The 16,991-nt window shown below is 38.8% G+C and overlaps 1 protein-coding gene across 1 annotated transcript in view; it reads right to left on the reverse strand.

Moving 5' to 3' along the window:
• FSIP1 (fibrous sheath interacting protein 1) overlaps positions 1-16,991 on the reverse strand; it is a 204,348-nt gene that overhangs the window by 165,483 nt on the left and 21,874 nt on the right. The window contains exons 4-5 of the mRNA XM_036247677.1: positions 16,339-16,493; positions 14,409-14,502 (exon numbers count right to left, since the gene is read on the reverse strand). Coding sequence (XP_036103570.1) covers positions 14,409-14,502; positions 16,339-16,493 — 249 coding nt within the window. The remainder of the gene's footprint in view (positions 1-14,408; positions 14,503-16,338; positions 16,494-16,991) is intronic.

The following is a 16,991-nucleotide window of genomic DNA, read 5'->3' on the forward strand; positions in this document are numbered from 1 at the left end:
AAAATGAGCTGACAAACAAAATAGATCAGAGACATGGAAGTAGGGAACAGACTGACAAACCTCAGAGTAAAGGTGGGGTGGGGGACTTGTGCAGGAAAAGATAAACCAAAGAACTTATATGCATACATGCACAACCAATGGACAGAGACAACAGTGTGGTGAAGGCAGCAAGGGACAGGAGTGAGGAGGAGGGTGTCAATGGGGGGGGGGGATTCTATAATACAACAATAAACATTTTTTTTAAAAACTAAATGTCTGGACCTGGCCGGTTTGGCTCAGCGGTTAGAGCGTCGGCCTGCGGTCCGGAGAGACCCGGGTTTGGTTCCCGCTAAGGGCACGTACTTCGGTTGCAGTTTGTCCCCGGCCCTGGTTGGTCGTGCGGTGGCAGCCACTCGATGTGTCCCTTTCACGTCGAAGTTTCTCTCTCTCTATCTCTTCCTCTCTCTCCCTCCCACTCTATCTGTACAAAAAATGGAAAAATGTCCTCGGGTGAGGATAAAAAAAAAAAAAAAAAAAAACTCAATGTCTGGATTTCCGGTCAAGATGGCGGCGTAGGTAACGCGGTATCGCGTCCTCCCACAACCACATCAAAGTTACAACTAAACTACAGAACAACCATCATTCAAAACCGCCTGAAATCAAACTGAATGGAAGTCCTACAACTACAGAATTAAAGCAGCAGCCACATCCAGACTGGTAGGAGGGGCGGAGGCAGAAGGCCTGGTCCCACACCCACGTGTGGCGGATAAAAATCAGGAGGACACCTCGGCTGGGAAGGTCCTTCCTGAGAACTGAAAGGTCCCTGTCCCACACCAGGTGCCCCGCTCAGGGTTCCAGTGCCAGGAAGAGAAGTCCCCATAACTTCTGGCTGGAAAACCAGCAGGAACTGAGGCTCAGGGAGGCTGAAGCGGCTGGAGCCACAGGCAGCTCCTTAAAGGGCCCATGCACGGACTTATCGGACTCTCTCCCTCTAAGCTTAGAGGGGAGGCAGCTTGAGGGGCACCAGAGACATACAGGGAAGAACTGAGCTGTTTGGCACTGAAGCGAGGGCTGGAGAGGGGGTTTTCTCCGGGACAAACATGCTGTCAGAGGCCTTTGTTCCTTTGGTGAGCCCTTCCCTGGGGCGGCAGACAGTCGCCATATCTGGGACTCCAACAACCTGGCTCACACTGGTGGCCCCGCCCTGCTGACTCCCTGAGGCCCCGCCCCACCCAACTTTCAGGCCCACCCAAGCTGTTGCCACTTGCTTAACCATAGGATTGGCCTGTCTTGGATCCTGCTTCAGGTTTTTCTAAATTCTTTCGAACAAGCAGCATCTGGTCTCAGCGAGCCCCATACCTCTCATTAAGTAATACACAGAAACAAACACAGGGAGGCAGCCGTAATGAGGAGACAAAGAAACAGGTCCCAAATGAAAGAACAGAACAAAACCCCAAGAAAAGAACTAAGCGAAATGGAGATAAGCAACCTAACAGATGCTGAGTTCAAAATATTGCTTATAAGGATGCTCAATGAACTTAGTGAGAACCTCAGTGAACTTAGTGAGGGCCTCAGTGAACTTAGTGAGGGCCTCAAGAGCATAAACAAGGACCAGTCAGAAATGAAGGAGGCACTAACTGAAATAAAGAATAATTTACACAGATTCAATAGTAGAGAAGGTAAATCCACGAAGCCAACCATCGATTTGGAATATAAGGAAGCAAAAAATGCCCAATCAGAACAGCAAAAAGAAAAAGGAATCCAACAAAATGAGGATAGTGTAAGGAGCCTCTGGGACAACTTCAAGCGTGCCAACATTCGCATCTTGGGGGTGCCAGAAGGAGAAGAGAGAAATACAAGAAACTGAAAACCTGTTTGAAACAATAATGGCAGAAAACTTCCCTAACTTGGTGAAGGAAACAGACATACAAGTCCAGGAAGCACAGAGAGTCCCAAACAAGATGAACCCCAAGAGGCCCACACCAAGACACATCAGCATCAAAATGCAAAAGGTTCAAGACAAAGAGAGAATCTTAAAAGCAGCAAGAGAAAGGCAGCTAGTTACCTACAAGGGAGTTCCCATAAGACTGTCAGCTGATTTCTCAAAAGAAACTTTGCAGGCCAGAAGGGAGTGGCAAGAAATATTCAGAGTGATGAAAAGCAAGAACCTACAACCAAGATTACACTATCCTGCAAAGCTGTCATTTAGAATCGATGGCCATATAAAGACTTTCCCAGACAAGAAAAAGTTAAAGGCGTTTATCACCACCAAACCGTTATTATATGAAATGATGAAGGGTCTTTTTGAAGAAAAAGATAAAATATATGAACAAACAAAATGGCAATGAATACATGTCTATCGACAATGGAACATAAATACATATCTATCGACAATGGAATATACAAACAAAATGAACAGGCAGAACAAAAACATTCTCATAGATACAGAGAACATTTTATTGGTTGCCAGATGGGAGGGGGCTTGGGGGAATGGGTGAAAAAGGTGAAGGGATTAAGAAGTACAAATTCATTGATTGACTGACAAACCTCAAAGGGAAAGGGGTTGGGGGTGGGAAGAAATAAACTAAAGAATTTATATGCATAACCAATGGACACAGGCAATAGTGTGGGAAAAGGCGGGAGGGGGGCGGGAGTGGGGAAGAGGGGTCAATGGGGGATAAATGAGGAACATCTGTAATACATTCAACAATAAAGATTTAAAAAAAAAAAAAACAATGTCTGAATAAAGTACAGACTTTCGTTAATAATGTATCAATAATGGTTCATTAATTGTAACTAATGTTCCATACTAATGTTAATAATGGGGAAAATTAGTTGCAGGTATAGGGAAAACCTCTGAACTATCTTCATAATTCTTCAGTAAATCTAAAATTATGCTAAAAATGGTAACTTAAAAAAACTTCTAGATTAAATAAAAAGAAAACATAAAATTAGAAATAAGAAATGGGACATATAAACAATAAGAAGAACTATTATTTAAAATATTATGCTATACGAAATTTTATGTTAGTAAAAATTTAAATCTCGGTGATACTTCAGTAAATCTCAAAGGATACTTTACAAAGTAAATCTCAGTGGACACTTTAAAATCTCAGTGACAGGGCTGTATTGCCAAAATTGACTATAGAAGACTAGTAAACTGAAATACAATAGTAAATATGAAAGAAGCTGAAAAAAGAGTCAGAGAATTGCCTCCAAGGAATTATTTGAACCAGATGGTTTTTCCAGTGAAATCTTTAAATTTTTAGGGAACAGATAATCCCTGTTATATAAACTATTTTAAAGCATAAAAAATGAACAGCCAGCACCGTTCATTTTATGATGTTAACATAGCCTGACAAATCATATACACATACATTTGCCCCAATCCCACCCCTTCCCCCAATACCACAATGTACATGCACATGGGGGACACAGTAAGTCTCTCTCATGTACTTGTGTGCACATACACACACACACACAAAGTATATGCACATGGGGGACACAGTCAGTCTCTCTCTCATGCACTTATGCGCACATACACACACACACACAATGTACATGCACATGGACACAGTCTCTCTCTCATGCATTTGTGCACACACACACACAATGTACATGCACATGGGGGACACAGTCTCTCATTCACTTGTGCACACACACACAATGTACATGCACATGGGGGACACAGTCTCTCTCTCATGCACATGCACATGTGCACACACACACACACAGAGCTTATCTCACTTATAAATGTAGATGCAAAAATTCTGAATAAATCATCCATTCAAAATTGGTATTGAATTAAAAAATAATCTTCCATAACCAAGAAATATTGACCCAGGAACAAAAAACTCATTTAATGTTTAAATCTATTAATTTTAAAACAAGTTTGTCAAATAAGAAAAACTTTATGATAATTTAAATAGATATGGAAATGCAGTCAATAAATTTCAATACTAAGTCCTTCTAAAGTTCTCAGAATATGAGTAATTATTGAAAAGGACACAAAAATTAACATGATTACCAGAAGATCATAAATTAACAAGACCCAAGGCAAACAAAGATAATTAGAATTAATACAACTAATATACACTGAGGGCTGGAAGAGATCAATGTCCCCGCTCAAGCAGTCAGGCAGAGAGAGAGAGCAAATCCCCACCTTCTTCCACTGTACAGTTCTATTCAGGCCCTCAACAGACTGGCTGATGCCCACCCACAAGGGGAAGGGTAATGTACTCCACTCAGTCCACCAATGCAAATGCTAGTCTCTTCCAGAAACACCCTTATAGATACACCCAGAAATAATGCTTAACCAGACATGTAGGCATCCATGATCCAGTCAAGTTTACACATAAAATTAACCATCATAAAGACTAGATAGATGGTAAAACCATTAACCAAGACAGGGAAAATGTACAAAAGGAGCCTTAGGTTTCCACAGTGGGGAGTAAAGAGGGGCGGGGGAGTGAAGAGGAGAGCTAGCAGGGAACAAGGCATCCAGTAGAAAAAGCTACCACTCAGTGGGTGGCCGACTGTGTCAGACAGCATAGAGATGTCAAATAAGATAAAAACTGGAAGTATGACACTAGAGTAAGAATTTAGGAAGACCACTGATGAAGTATGAGAGAAAATACATGCCACTGAGGAATTTGGAAGTTGGAAGTTGACCAAGAAGCACCCGTTAAGTGTGGGCTATTCTTTCAGGAAGTCTGACCTTTAGAGAGAGGAGAAAAGTTGAGTGGTATCTGTTTGGGAGTAGGGTGAAAAACTGAAGGAGGCCAGGCTGGTGTGGCTCAGAGGATTGAGCATCTTCCCATGGACTGAGAGGCCCCAGTTCAATTCCTGGTTAGGACTGAGGGGCCCCAGTTCAATTCCTGGTCAGGACTGAGAGGCCCTGGTTCAATTCCTGGTCAGGGCACATGCCGGGTTGTGGGCTCAATCCCCAGTAGGAGGCATGCAGGAGGCAGCCAAGCGATATATCTCTCTCACATTGATGTTTCTATCTTATCTCTCCCTCTAAAAAGTCAATAAAAACATATTTTTTTAAAAGAACTGAGGGAGGAGGTTCTATATGTATGTTTGATTAATTTGACGGCTCTTTGATTCTGTGTTAGGACCAGAAGATTTGAGCATGATAAGCTGAAGGGAAGGAGCCAGAAAAGAGAGGTTGGAGCTGTAGGTGAGGGATTGAATGACTGAGGGGCGGGGTGAAAGGAGTGAGAGTTATTGACTTTTGCCTTCTGGAAGAGCACCTTCCCTCTTTCTGAAGTAAGAGTGAAGGGGGATGAGGAGCACAGTCAGAGTGCAGTTTAGAGACAAAGAGAAAGAATATGGAAGGGACTCCCACCCAGCTGCTCCATTTTCTGTGGACAGTAAGACTGTCAGAGTGAAGAACCTGCAGAAGAGAACAAGAGGCTAACTGCAGAGTAACTATTTGGAATAGGCACTTTGGAGACTGAAAGAGAAATTGCTGGGCAGTACTAAGAATCCAGCAAAGGTTAGAACCCCAACTTCCTTAGCTGAACCGGTTAGCACAGTTATGTGATTTTCCCCTCAGTCCTCTGCAAATCAGAGCAGAACGAGACTACCAGATTTTCTTGGAATATTTAGTCTTAACATCCAAAAGCAGAAGTCTCATATACCTGAATTTCACAGAAAAGCGCTTTGAAAGAGGTATCCACAGATTTTGAGAGGCATGGTTAATTAATATGTTGATGCTGTGTGTTTACACACACTTATAAATTTGGAGCTGGAAACACAGAGGCAAATGTGACACCAGCAAAAAGGAATAACCTCTACAAAAACTACTGGTACCAAACAACCCCATCACTGGATGCATCGATCTCTGAGAGTACTGACTTCTATTTCAGCCCATCAGGTAAACTTCAAAAACTAAGGGAAAACTCCTCTTAAAGAGTTTTGATTTTCACAACATTCTCTAGAAAAACTTACAAGTGATCCCTCAAAAATGAGGTGGGATCAACTTTTAAAATATTACCAAAATCTCTAGCAAGTGCAATATTGTCTACTTCAAAATCGCAATAAACTCGAGGTTATTAACTCTGGGTTATAAAGTAAGTCAAAATATGGTAAAAATCTATTTAATGTGGCTTTTATCTTTCTCTCGGAGTCAAGGCCTCATTTGTGTTCAGTACCTATAAATGAAACTAAATAACTCAACAACAAATATCTTTTCTTCTCCTTTTTTTTTTTTTTTTTTTTTTGCTATTGGTTATCAGTGATGTGAGAAGGGGACCAGGATGTATTTTGTGCTGGAAACTGGCTGGAAGTTGCCATTTCAACACCAGTCCAAAGTCTGTCAAGTTACTCTTAAAATAAAAAGTTAAGGAAATGACTGGGACAGAGAAAGAAGAACATTCATCCTACAAATGTCTTCCCTTTTTTTAAGGGAAAATAATAAGAATAAAAGTAGAAAGTAGGTTTGGGTATGTTTGTACAGTGTGTTTAAAGTTCAAGTCCAAATACCCCTGGCTCTAACATCTTGAGACTTTTTATAGTAGTGTGTATTCTAACTAGATGCTGCCATCTACTGGACAATTTATAAGGGCTTTGCGCTTTCCTTGTAACAAAAAATGTTCATGGAGGAAAACATGGCAAAAGATTTCTGTTTTCATAAGCTTTATAGAGATATTTTACTTTAAAACTTATGCCTGTATATATGCTTGATCAAAGTAAGTGTGTGTGTGTGTGTGTGTGTGTGTGTGTGTGTGTGTGTGTATTAATTAGAGAGAGAAAGGAAGGGAAAGAGATAGAAACATCAATGTGAGAGAGAAACATGGATCAGCTGCCTCCTACACGCACCCTGCTGGGGATGTAACCCACAACCCAGGCATGTGCCCTGACTGGGAATTGAACCAGGACCTCTCAGTCCATAGGATGATGTTGAATCCACTGAGCCACACCAGCCTATTTTTTTTTTTAATTGAAAGAGGTAACCAAAGTTCAGTGAATAACATGGGAAAGAAACTAATCTCATAATGAAACAGATAGATATAAGCAGTTTCACACCACTTTATAATATGCTGCTATGTTGTAACAGTAGAAATATGAGACTTAAAAAAATCTGTGCAATGTGGTCAAATTGGACTCTTGCATTTCTATTCATTTCTTTCATACTCTGTTAATAATACCTCTATTAACCAAAGATTCCAAAAGTTTCCTCTTTTGGAATAAGGTAATAATTATGTCATGTAAAATATTTTTAAAATGTGTAATTAAGCTAATAATGTACTCTAAAGTAAATACTATCTCTTTTGGTTTTAAAGAGTTTTAAAAATTAGAATATGTAACTGCTAAATACATACCTATGATATAAAGAGCCAGCAGGAAATTTCATTAAGGAATTTGCCTTCTATAAAAGACCAGTCAACAAAAAAATGTATTCTAATTAAATCCAAAGAAACAGGAATACAATAACGTTGTCTAATCATTTTGGTAAACTGGTCAAGCGTGAGCTAATCAAGACAGATGGTAATAAGAGCAAGGGACAATAGATATTTGGTTCACCTAACTGTCTTTTATTCCCATTTCTTGTACATCAACCCTGCTTTTGCATCTTATCTGCTCCACCAATACATAATAAAGCAATTTTATAAATCGTATAAATATAAATAAATAATACACACATAAATAATTTAAATGAAATACAGATAAATATAAATAAACCTTATCTGCTTTGCCAGTATGTAATACATTGATTACAAATTCAAAATCTAAATAGAGACTCGAACGTGATAACATTTAAAGCAATGATTCTCTCTGAACATAACTTTCAAGCCCCTAGTGTCTCTAGCTTTCAGCTCATGAAGTCCAACTAATTTCCATGTTAGAACATTGGTACTAATATAACATGACTGTAACTGTCCATAGGGCTTACAATAGTCATGTGACTCCAGAAATACAGCACTGTATGTTTAAGCCAAATATACATGTCATGAGCTTTAAAAATTAATGTATTTGATAGTTCCATTTAATTTTGAAGAAAGGGCATCTGAAAACAAAAGTCTTGCCCTCTGGGACCAAAAGTTCAATTGGCAGCAAACTCTGTGAATGAAAAGGTTAATGTCAAAAGACCATCATTGATCCCCTCATCAATTGCCTCATCCATTAGTGAAATCAGCTTTTAGCTTCTGCTTTCTAAAATACATATGCTGAGAATTTTCACTGATACATCCCCTAAGGCAAGAGAAACAAAGAAGAAAATGAACACATGGGACTACATCAAACTCAAAAGCTTCTGCACAGTGAAAGATACAATCATCAAAATGGAAAAGCTACCCACTGTATGGGAGAGCATAATTGCCAAGGATATATCAGATAAGGGGTCAATTTCCAATATATAGAGAGTGCTCATACAACTCAACAAAAGGAAGACAAAGAACCCAATTAAAAAATGGGCAGAGGAACTAGACACCTCTCCAAATAGAACATACAAATGGCTAAGAGACATATGAAGAAATACTCAACATCACTAATCATCAGAGAGATGCAAATTAAAACAATAATGAGGTATCACCTCACACCTGTCAGAATGGCCACCATCAACAAATCATCAAACAACAAGTGTTGGCGAGGGTGTGGAGAAAAGGGGACTCTAGTACTCTGCTGGTGGGAATGCAGACTGGTGCAGCCACTATGGACAACAATGTGGTGTTTCCTCAAAAAATTAAAAATTGAACTTCCATTTGACCCAGTGATCCCACTTCTAGGAATATACCCTAAGAAGCCTGAAACACCAATCAGGAAGAATATATGTACCCCCATGTTCGTAGCAGCACTATTTACAATAGCTAAGATCTGGAAACAGCCCAAGTGTCCATCAGTAGACGAATGGATAAAGAAGCAGTGGTACATATACACAATGGAGTACTATGAAGCTGTAAGAAAGAAAGACCTCTTATCCTTTGAGACTACATGGAGGGACCTGGAAAGTATCATCCTAAGCGAAACAAGCCAAACAGAGAAAGACAAGTATCATATCATCTCACTTATTTGTGGAATATAATGAACATAACAGTCTGAGAAATGAGGTAGTCCCAGAGACGTGGAAGTGGGGTACAGACTGACAATCCCCAGAAGCGGTGGTGGTGGGGGAGAGATAAACCACAGAACTTATATGCATGTGTGCATGAACAATGGACATGGACAACAAAGCTGGGGACAGGGCAGGGAGGGAGGGGGAGGGGGAAATCAGTGGGGGAAAACAGAGAAACATCTGTAACAAAAATTAATTAATAAAAAATTTTTTTAAAAAACACTAAAAAATAAAATAAAATACATATGCTGACTGCAGGAAAAGTTGAAGGGAGTGCCTTAAGAAGAAGAAGAAATTGAGAGACAGTTATATATAACTAAATAGTTATAAAGGAAAAGATGGCAGTAAATAAGTACCTATCAATAATAACCTTAAATGTAAATGGACTAAATGCTCCAATCAAAAGACATAGGGTAGCTGAATGGATAAAAAATATTATATATTTATATATATTATATATATATATATACTGTCTACAAGAGACCCTCAGAACAAAAGATTCACACAGACTAAAAGTGAATGGATGGGAAAAAATATTCCATGCAAATGGAACAGAAAAAGACTGGAGTAGCAATACTTATATCTGACAAAATAGACTTCAAAATAAAGGCCATAACAAGAGACAAATAAGAGCATTACTAAACGGATCAATCTAACAAGAGAATATAACCCTTGTTAACATATATGCACCCAATACAGGAGCACCAAAGTATATTAAAAAACTCTTGATGGACTTTAAGGGAGAGATCAATAGCAACACAGTCATAGTAGGGGATATTAAGACCCCACTGACATCACTGGTCAGATCTTTAAGCCAAAAATTCAGTAAGAAACAGTGGTCTTAAATGACACACTAGATCAGCTGGACCTAATTGATACTTACAGGACATTCCATCCAAAAGTGGCAGAGTGTACATTATTTTCAAGTGCACATGGATCATTCTCGAAGATAGCCCATATGTTAGGACACAAAATAAGCTTTAATAAATTCAAGATTGAAATCATATCAAGCATCTTCTCAGATCACAATGGCATGAAACAAGAAATCAATTACACTAAAAAAAAAAAAAAACTCAAAAACATTCAAACACATGGAGCCTAACAGCTTGTTATTAACCAATGAATGGATTACCAATGAAATCAAGGCAGAAATCAAAAACTTCCTGGAAACAAACAATAATGAACACACAAACAACCCAAAATCTGTGGGACACAGTGAAAGCAGTCCTGAGAAGGAAGTTCATAGCATTACAGGACTACCTCAAAAAAAAACTCAAATAAACTATCTAACCCTACAACTAAAAGAATTAGAAAGAGAACAACAAGAAAAGTCCAGAGTAAGTAAAAGGAACAACTTAATAAAAATCAGAGTGGAAATAAATGACATAAAGGCTAAAAAAAAACAACACAAAAGATCAATGAAACCAAGAGCTGGTTCTTTGAAAAGATAAACAAGATTGGTTACCTTTAGCCAGACTTACAAGAAACAAAGAGAGAGGACCCAAATTAATAAAATCAGAAATGAAACAGGTGAGGTAACAACTGATATCACAGAAATACAAAGGATTATAAGAAAATACTTTGAACAAAATGGCTAAACAAAAGAATGAATATTCAACCTCCCTGAGAGATAACAAATGAGTGTGATTCCATTGTATATAAACAGAGTTTTAAAATAATTATAAAAATCCATTGATGTTGTGAATACACAGGAAAAAAATACTCAGATACAGGGAGTTGGAGGGAGTCTAAATTGGTATAACCTTTCAATAAATCAATATGGATAAAAATCTTTAAAAAGTCCAACCCTTTGACTAAGTAGTTTGTCTTATAGGGATTTATTCAAAGGTGTATTAGTTTCCTATAGCTGCTGTCACAAATCAATACAAACTTGGTCACTTAAAAACAACAGAAATTTGCCCTGGCCAGTTTGGCCTAGTGGTTAGAGTACTGGCCTACAGACTGAAGGATTGTGGATTCGATTCCAGTCAAGGGCATGTATTGGGTTATTGGTTCCATCCCTGGCCCCCAGTTGGGATAGTGTGGTAGGCAACCAGTTGTTGTCTCTCTCACATGGATGTTTTTCTCTCTCTCCCTCCCTCCCACTATCTCTAAAAATCAATGGAAAAATATCCTCGGGTGAGGATTAACAACAACAAAAACAATAGAAATGCATTCTCTCACAGTTCTGGAGGCCAGAAGTCCAAATCAAGATGTCAGAAGGGCCATGCTCCCTCAAGGGGCCCTGGGTGAGATTCTGTTCCTGACCTCACCCAGTTTCTGGTGGCTGCCAGCACTCCTTGGCTTGAAGCCACATCACTGCAATCTCCACTGCCTTCTCCTCTACTGTGAGTCTCATCTCCCTCTGCCTCTCCCTTATAAGGATACATAGGATGGCATTTAGGGCCCACCTCCATATTCCAGGATCATTTCATTTGAAGATCCTTAACTTAATATCTGCAAAGACTCCTTTTCCAAATAAAGTAAAATTCACAGCTTCCAGGGATTTGACATGCATACCTCTTATGGGCAGAGAAAGGGAAGCATATTTTTCAACTGACCACAGAAGGTAATAATAAAATAACTGCCTATGGATATTATTGCAGCATTATATATAATTTGAAAAAAATTTAAAAACAGAGGAAATAATCTACATGTTTCATAGCAGGGTATTGGTTAAACAAATGAAGGTACATCAATATAGTGGATTAATATACAGTCATTAAAAATAACACTGATGCAAATCACTCCAGTTATCTATTGCTGCATTAAAAAGTCACCCAAAATTTAGTGGCATACAGTAAAGATTATTGCAGGTAAGAACTAATGGATGCTAAAAGTAGTGGGTGAAAATTTGAGAAGAAACAGGGCATTTACATAGTCTTAAAGTATCTCCCCAAAGATATTTATTCATTTCAAAAGGAAAAACAATAACTTTATAGTGGAGAAAGCCAGGTGGCACCACCTTAACCAATTTTTCAAGGTTAACATCACCAGTAATAAGATACAACAACATCAGGTACCCCAAGTGTGACTGAGAAGAACATACCACTTCTGGGGTATTCTTTACTAAAATGCATAACCTCCATCTAATCAAGAGAAAACATCAGACAAACTGAAATTAAAAGATATTTTATAACATAACTGACCAATACTCTCCAAACATGTCAAGATCATGAAAGACAAGGAAAGATTGAGGAACTACCACAGACTGCAGAAGACTAGAGAGACAGGACACTAAATGCAACATGGAGTCCTAGATCGGATACTAGAAAATGAAAAGGACATTAGTGGAAAGACTGATGAATTTTAAGAAGGTCTCTAGTTTAAGTAACAGTGTTAATTTCTTAGTTTTAACATTGTACTATGGTAATACAAGATGCTAACATTAGCAGAACCTGGGTGAGGAATATAATGGAACACTATGTATTATTTTGTAACTTTTCTGTAAGTTTTAAATTATTTCAAAATAAAAAGGTTTTTAAAAAAACAATACAGAGGCATAAAACATGACCATTTTACTTTGCTCATGATTCTGTGGGTCAGCAATTTGAGGGACACCACAGGGACAATTTGTCTCTGTTCCATCATGAATGGGGCCTCAGATAGGGTGGCTGCATTTGGCTAGAGATATCTGGAGAGCAATGTACCCAGGGCCACATGTCAACCCTTGGCTATTCTCTAAATGGTCTTTGCTAGGGAGGAAATGAATTGTCCAAAGTTGTTCCTTTATTCACATGTCTGGTGCCTGCACTAAGATAGCTGGAATAGTCAGTGTGTTCATTTCCTAGAGTTGCTGTAACAAATTACTATGGGCTGGGTGGCTGAAAATAACTAAAATTTATTCTCTCACAGTTGTGGAAGGTAGACATCTGAAATCAAGGTGCTGGCAGGCCACGCTCCCTCTGAAGTCACTGGAAAAGAATCCTTTCTTGCCTCTTCCTAGCTTCCAGTGGCTCTGGAATCCTTGGTGTTCCTTGGTTTGTAGTTACATTATTCCAATCTCTGCCTCTATCTTCACATGGCCTTCTTCCCTGTGTCATTGTTTCTCTGTGCCCTTCTTATAAGGACACCAATTACTGTATTTAGGGCCCACTCTAATTTAGTATGACTTCATCTTAACTAATTACATATGCAGAGATCCTATTTCCAAATGAGGTCCCATTCTGAGGTTGCAAGTGGACATGAATCTTAGTAGGACACTGTTGATCTCACTACAGGCGGAAACTAGCCAGCATCATTTTCTCTCTGCATGGAGACAGACCCAAGCAGCTTCTGAGCTCTCAATGCTAGGTCTGGAAAGGAACAAACCTGAAGGAATTTCATCCACATCAAAGTTCATGCTAAAGACCTGCAGTAGCCTGGATCAGGTTCTTGGTATTCTAAAATGTTTAGACATTCATTTTGTAAAAAACAAGTGGATTCCAGGATTCTCAGGAAAATCAGAGGCTCCTGCTTGGAGCCAGTCTAATGCCCAAGCAATATTAGATGACCACTTATGTGAGTGATGTAGGTTAAAGGATTTCAAAAGTGGCCCGGCCAGTGTGTCTCAGTGGATTAAGCATCGTTCCAAGGACTGAGAGGTCCCGGCTCGATTCCCAGTCAGGGCACATGCCCAGGTTGCGGGTTCGATCCCCAGTGTGGGGCATGCAGGAGGCAGTGATCAATGTATCCCTCTCACATCAATGTTTCTATCTCTCACTCCCTCTCCCTTCCTCTGTCTCTAAAAATCAATAAAAATAAACTTTTTAAAAAGAATTTCAAAAGTGTCCTGCCAAAAAATACCAACTGCTTCCCAGTCCCTAAAATGTTCACCACTACATAAGTAGGTTAAGTAGCTTATATGACTCTATAATAGTTCTGTATAAGAAGAAAAATAAGAAGAGAACAAAAAGGAAGATGAGGAGGAGGAGAGGAATGACAAATATACATACAGACAAGAGGGGAAGTAAAAACATCTGTGCAAAACTAATTCGCTGGTCTCAAAAAGGCAGGACTTTGAGAGAATAGGAAGTAGAACAAGTTAGTAATGGATTTTTATGAAAAGGTTGCAGAGGCCTGAGTAAGATACCTGGTGAGAATCCTACACCATCAGGGGACTATCTCCATAAACTGGTGTCTAGAGGTTAATGAGACACACAGGGAGTAAAGGCAAAGACATACTTTGTCTATTTCCCTATTGTTCACTGCCTTGCCCCCCTCACCCTTGAGCATACCTAAACTCAAGGTAGTTCCTACCTAATGTGATCATTTCCTCTAGAAAAAGAGTTAAACTCACAAAGAAAAAGAAATAATAACTGAATTGGAAATTTTACCTTAAACAAATATTCTATAACTGAAATAAAAATAAAGATGAATCCATTTTACCCACCAACAGTTTCTTCTGATGTAGTAGACAAAGCTAAAAACTTTTTTGTATTTTCTATTTCTTCATTACTTGGCAAAGCTTCACTATTTTCTGCAGACTAATGAAAGAGAAATGAAAGTTTAAATATGAGAAAAGAAAGCAACACTGATATTTTGTTAAATTTCCACATGGTTTCCAATCATGTACACACAAACAAGAAGACTCAGGTCATTTTTATTCCTTTAATTAGGAAATCTATGAATGTTTCCTGTCCCCACAAAATTCTGTCAACAAGTATTCCCAAATAGAGTAAGAATATATGTCTAGCCCTGGCCGGTTTGGCACAGCAGTTAGAGCGTTGGCCTGCGGCCCAGAGACACCTGGGTTCGGTTCCCGCTAGGGGCATGTACCTCGGTTGCGGTTTGTCCCCGGCCCTGGTTAGTCGTGCAGGTGGCAGCCACTCGATGTGTCCCTTTCACGTTGATGTTTCTCTCTCTCTGTCTCTCTCTCTTTCTGTTCCTCTCTCTCCCTCCCACTCTACCTGAACAAAAAATGGAAAAATGCCCTCGGATGAGGATAAAAAAAAAAAAAAAAGAATATATGTCTACCATTACATCATAATTGCCTTGCTTAAAATTTCTTAAGTTTCACCCTGGCCAGTTTGGCTCAGCGGTTGGAGCGTCGGCTTGCGGTACAGAGAGACCCGGGTTCGGTTCCCGCTAAGGGCATGTACCTCGGTTGCATATTGTCCCCGGCCCTGGTTGGTCATGCAGGGTGGCAGCCACTCGATGTGTCCCTTCACATCAATGTTTTTCTCTCTCTCTCTCTTCCTCTCTCTCCCTCCCGCTCTATCTGAACAAAAAATGGAAAAATGTCCTCGGGTGAGGATAAAAAAAAAAAAAAAATTCTTAAGTTTCTGTTTAATATTTCCTTAACTAATGAGTAATCTAAAAGTACATTATCAAATTAACATTTCTGACATTTCAAGATTACTACTGTATCTTATTATGTTTCCAGTTATAATTCTTGTTTCCAAGCACGAAAAATTTGCTTTGAGATTCAACAGGAATAAGTGATAGGCTATTTTTTTTTTCTGTTAAAATGTACACAAATTATTCTCTACTTTAAAGCACTGCATTTTGCATGTTGCTTTCTTCTTTCCAGCCCAATGATCATCCTGGGAACCTTGTAAAAAAGTATTCTTAATTACCTTATTATTAGTTCACATTATTGTCTGGGAAATTTCCTCCAAAGTCAGGCAAATGATCAAGAAGGAATTTAATAAAACAGCCAGTTATTTCAATGTTCCTTGCCTTAAAAGTGCTCTCCTTTGAGGGGAAAAGTTCAAGTGTGAGCCAATAGGATACATCATATCAGTGCCAACATCTGGTCAACATCTACCCCTCAATAATACAGAGAAGAAGAGGTCCAAGAAGGCCAAGGGAAGTTAATCCAACACTAGAAATATTGAGACAGAAGCAAAGAGAGCATAGTCCCGAACCTCATGCACTCTACAGCTTTCCAAAGAGATCTTGGCCAGCATGTGAAATCATAAACTCCCCCACTTATTGGTCACAAAAGTTTACTCAAATAATAATGAGAAACAGCAGGTTAAATTTTGTGTATTTGTATATTTCTCTCCAAAATGTAAGCTTGTTGAAAAAAAAAAGCACATATGCACACTTAATGAAAGTAGGTATCATACCCCTTTCTTGTCCAGAAATGGAGGAGCCCCTGCCAGACACTAGTAAGAGGCCTACCGGGCGGTCCATGGGAATGAACACACTGGTGCCAGTGCAGTGCCTGAAATCTGGAATGCTGGAACATCAGCTACCTCCACAAAATAAATCAACAAAGGCAGACCACATTCCTAACTACCACAGTCCGTGCTTTTCCTACTCATCACAGAGGAAACTGCTTCCTACATGTCAGCATGTGCTTATATAATTCTTACCTTAAGGTCTTCCCATAGCTTTACTCTCATTTCTAGACCTTGCTTCTTAACTTCTTTTTCTCTATCTTGTCTCTTCAACAATATTTTATCAAGCCTGTTCATCTTCTGAATAGCATCTTGAAGTTTACAATCTAATTCTTCTAATTCAGGTTCATCTATATTGTGTTGAAAATAGAAATAAGCTTGAAGTTTAGCAAACCGTAAAGCTTTGTTTTGTTTTGTTTTTACTATTTCTTCTTTCATTCAACAAACGTTTATGGCTGATGATAACAAGTAACATTGGGGTCAAGTATCTGGATTTACAAGATGCTTTCACGTGTCTTTTTTCATATAATTATCTAACAAATAGAAATAGACACATCTCTATTTTACATTTGAGATAACTGGGTCCTTTTAAATAGCTAATAAATTATAGCATTGAACCCAGAAGTGGGTCTTGTATGATTTTAAATCCCAAATTCTTTCTCCTTCATTCTGCTATACCTTCTACATTCATAATTAACAAATAAAGAATAAGACAAAGACCTTATCCTAAAGCTGCTTCAGACTAATGGAAAGAGAAGGCAAGTACACAATAGCGACAGTAAAGTAGAGCTTGTCATAAGTGACACAAAACCGTTCCAACATATAGAAACAAATTCAGGAAAGTACTC

This window comes from Molossus molossus, unplaced genomic scaffold (assembly GCF_014108415.1).
Source record: "Molossus molossus isolate mMolMol1 unplaced genomic scaffold, mMolMol1.p scaffold_m16_p_1, whole genome shotgun sequence".
NCBI lineage: Eukaryota > Metazoa > Chordata > Mammalia > Chiroptera > Molossidae > Molossus > Molossus molossus.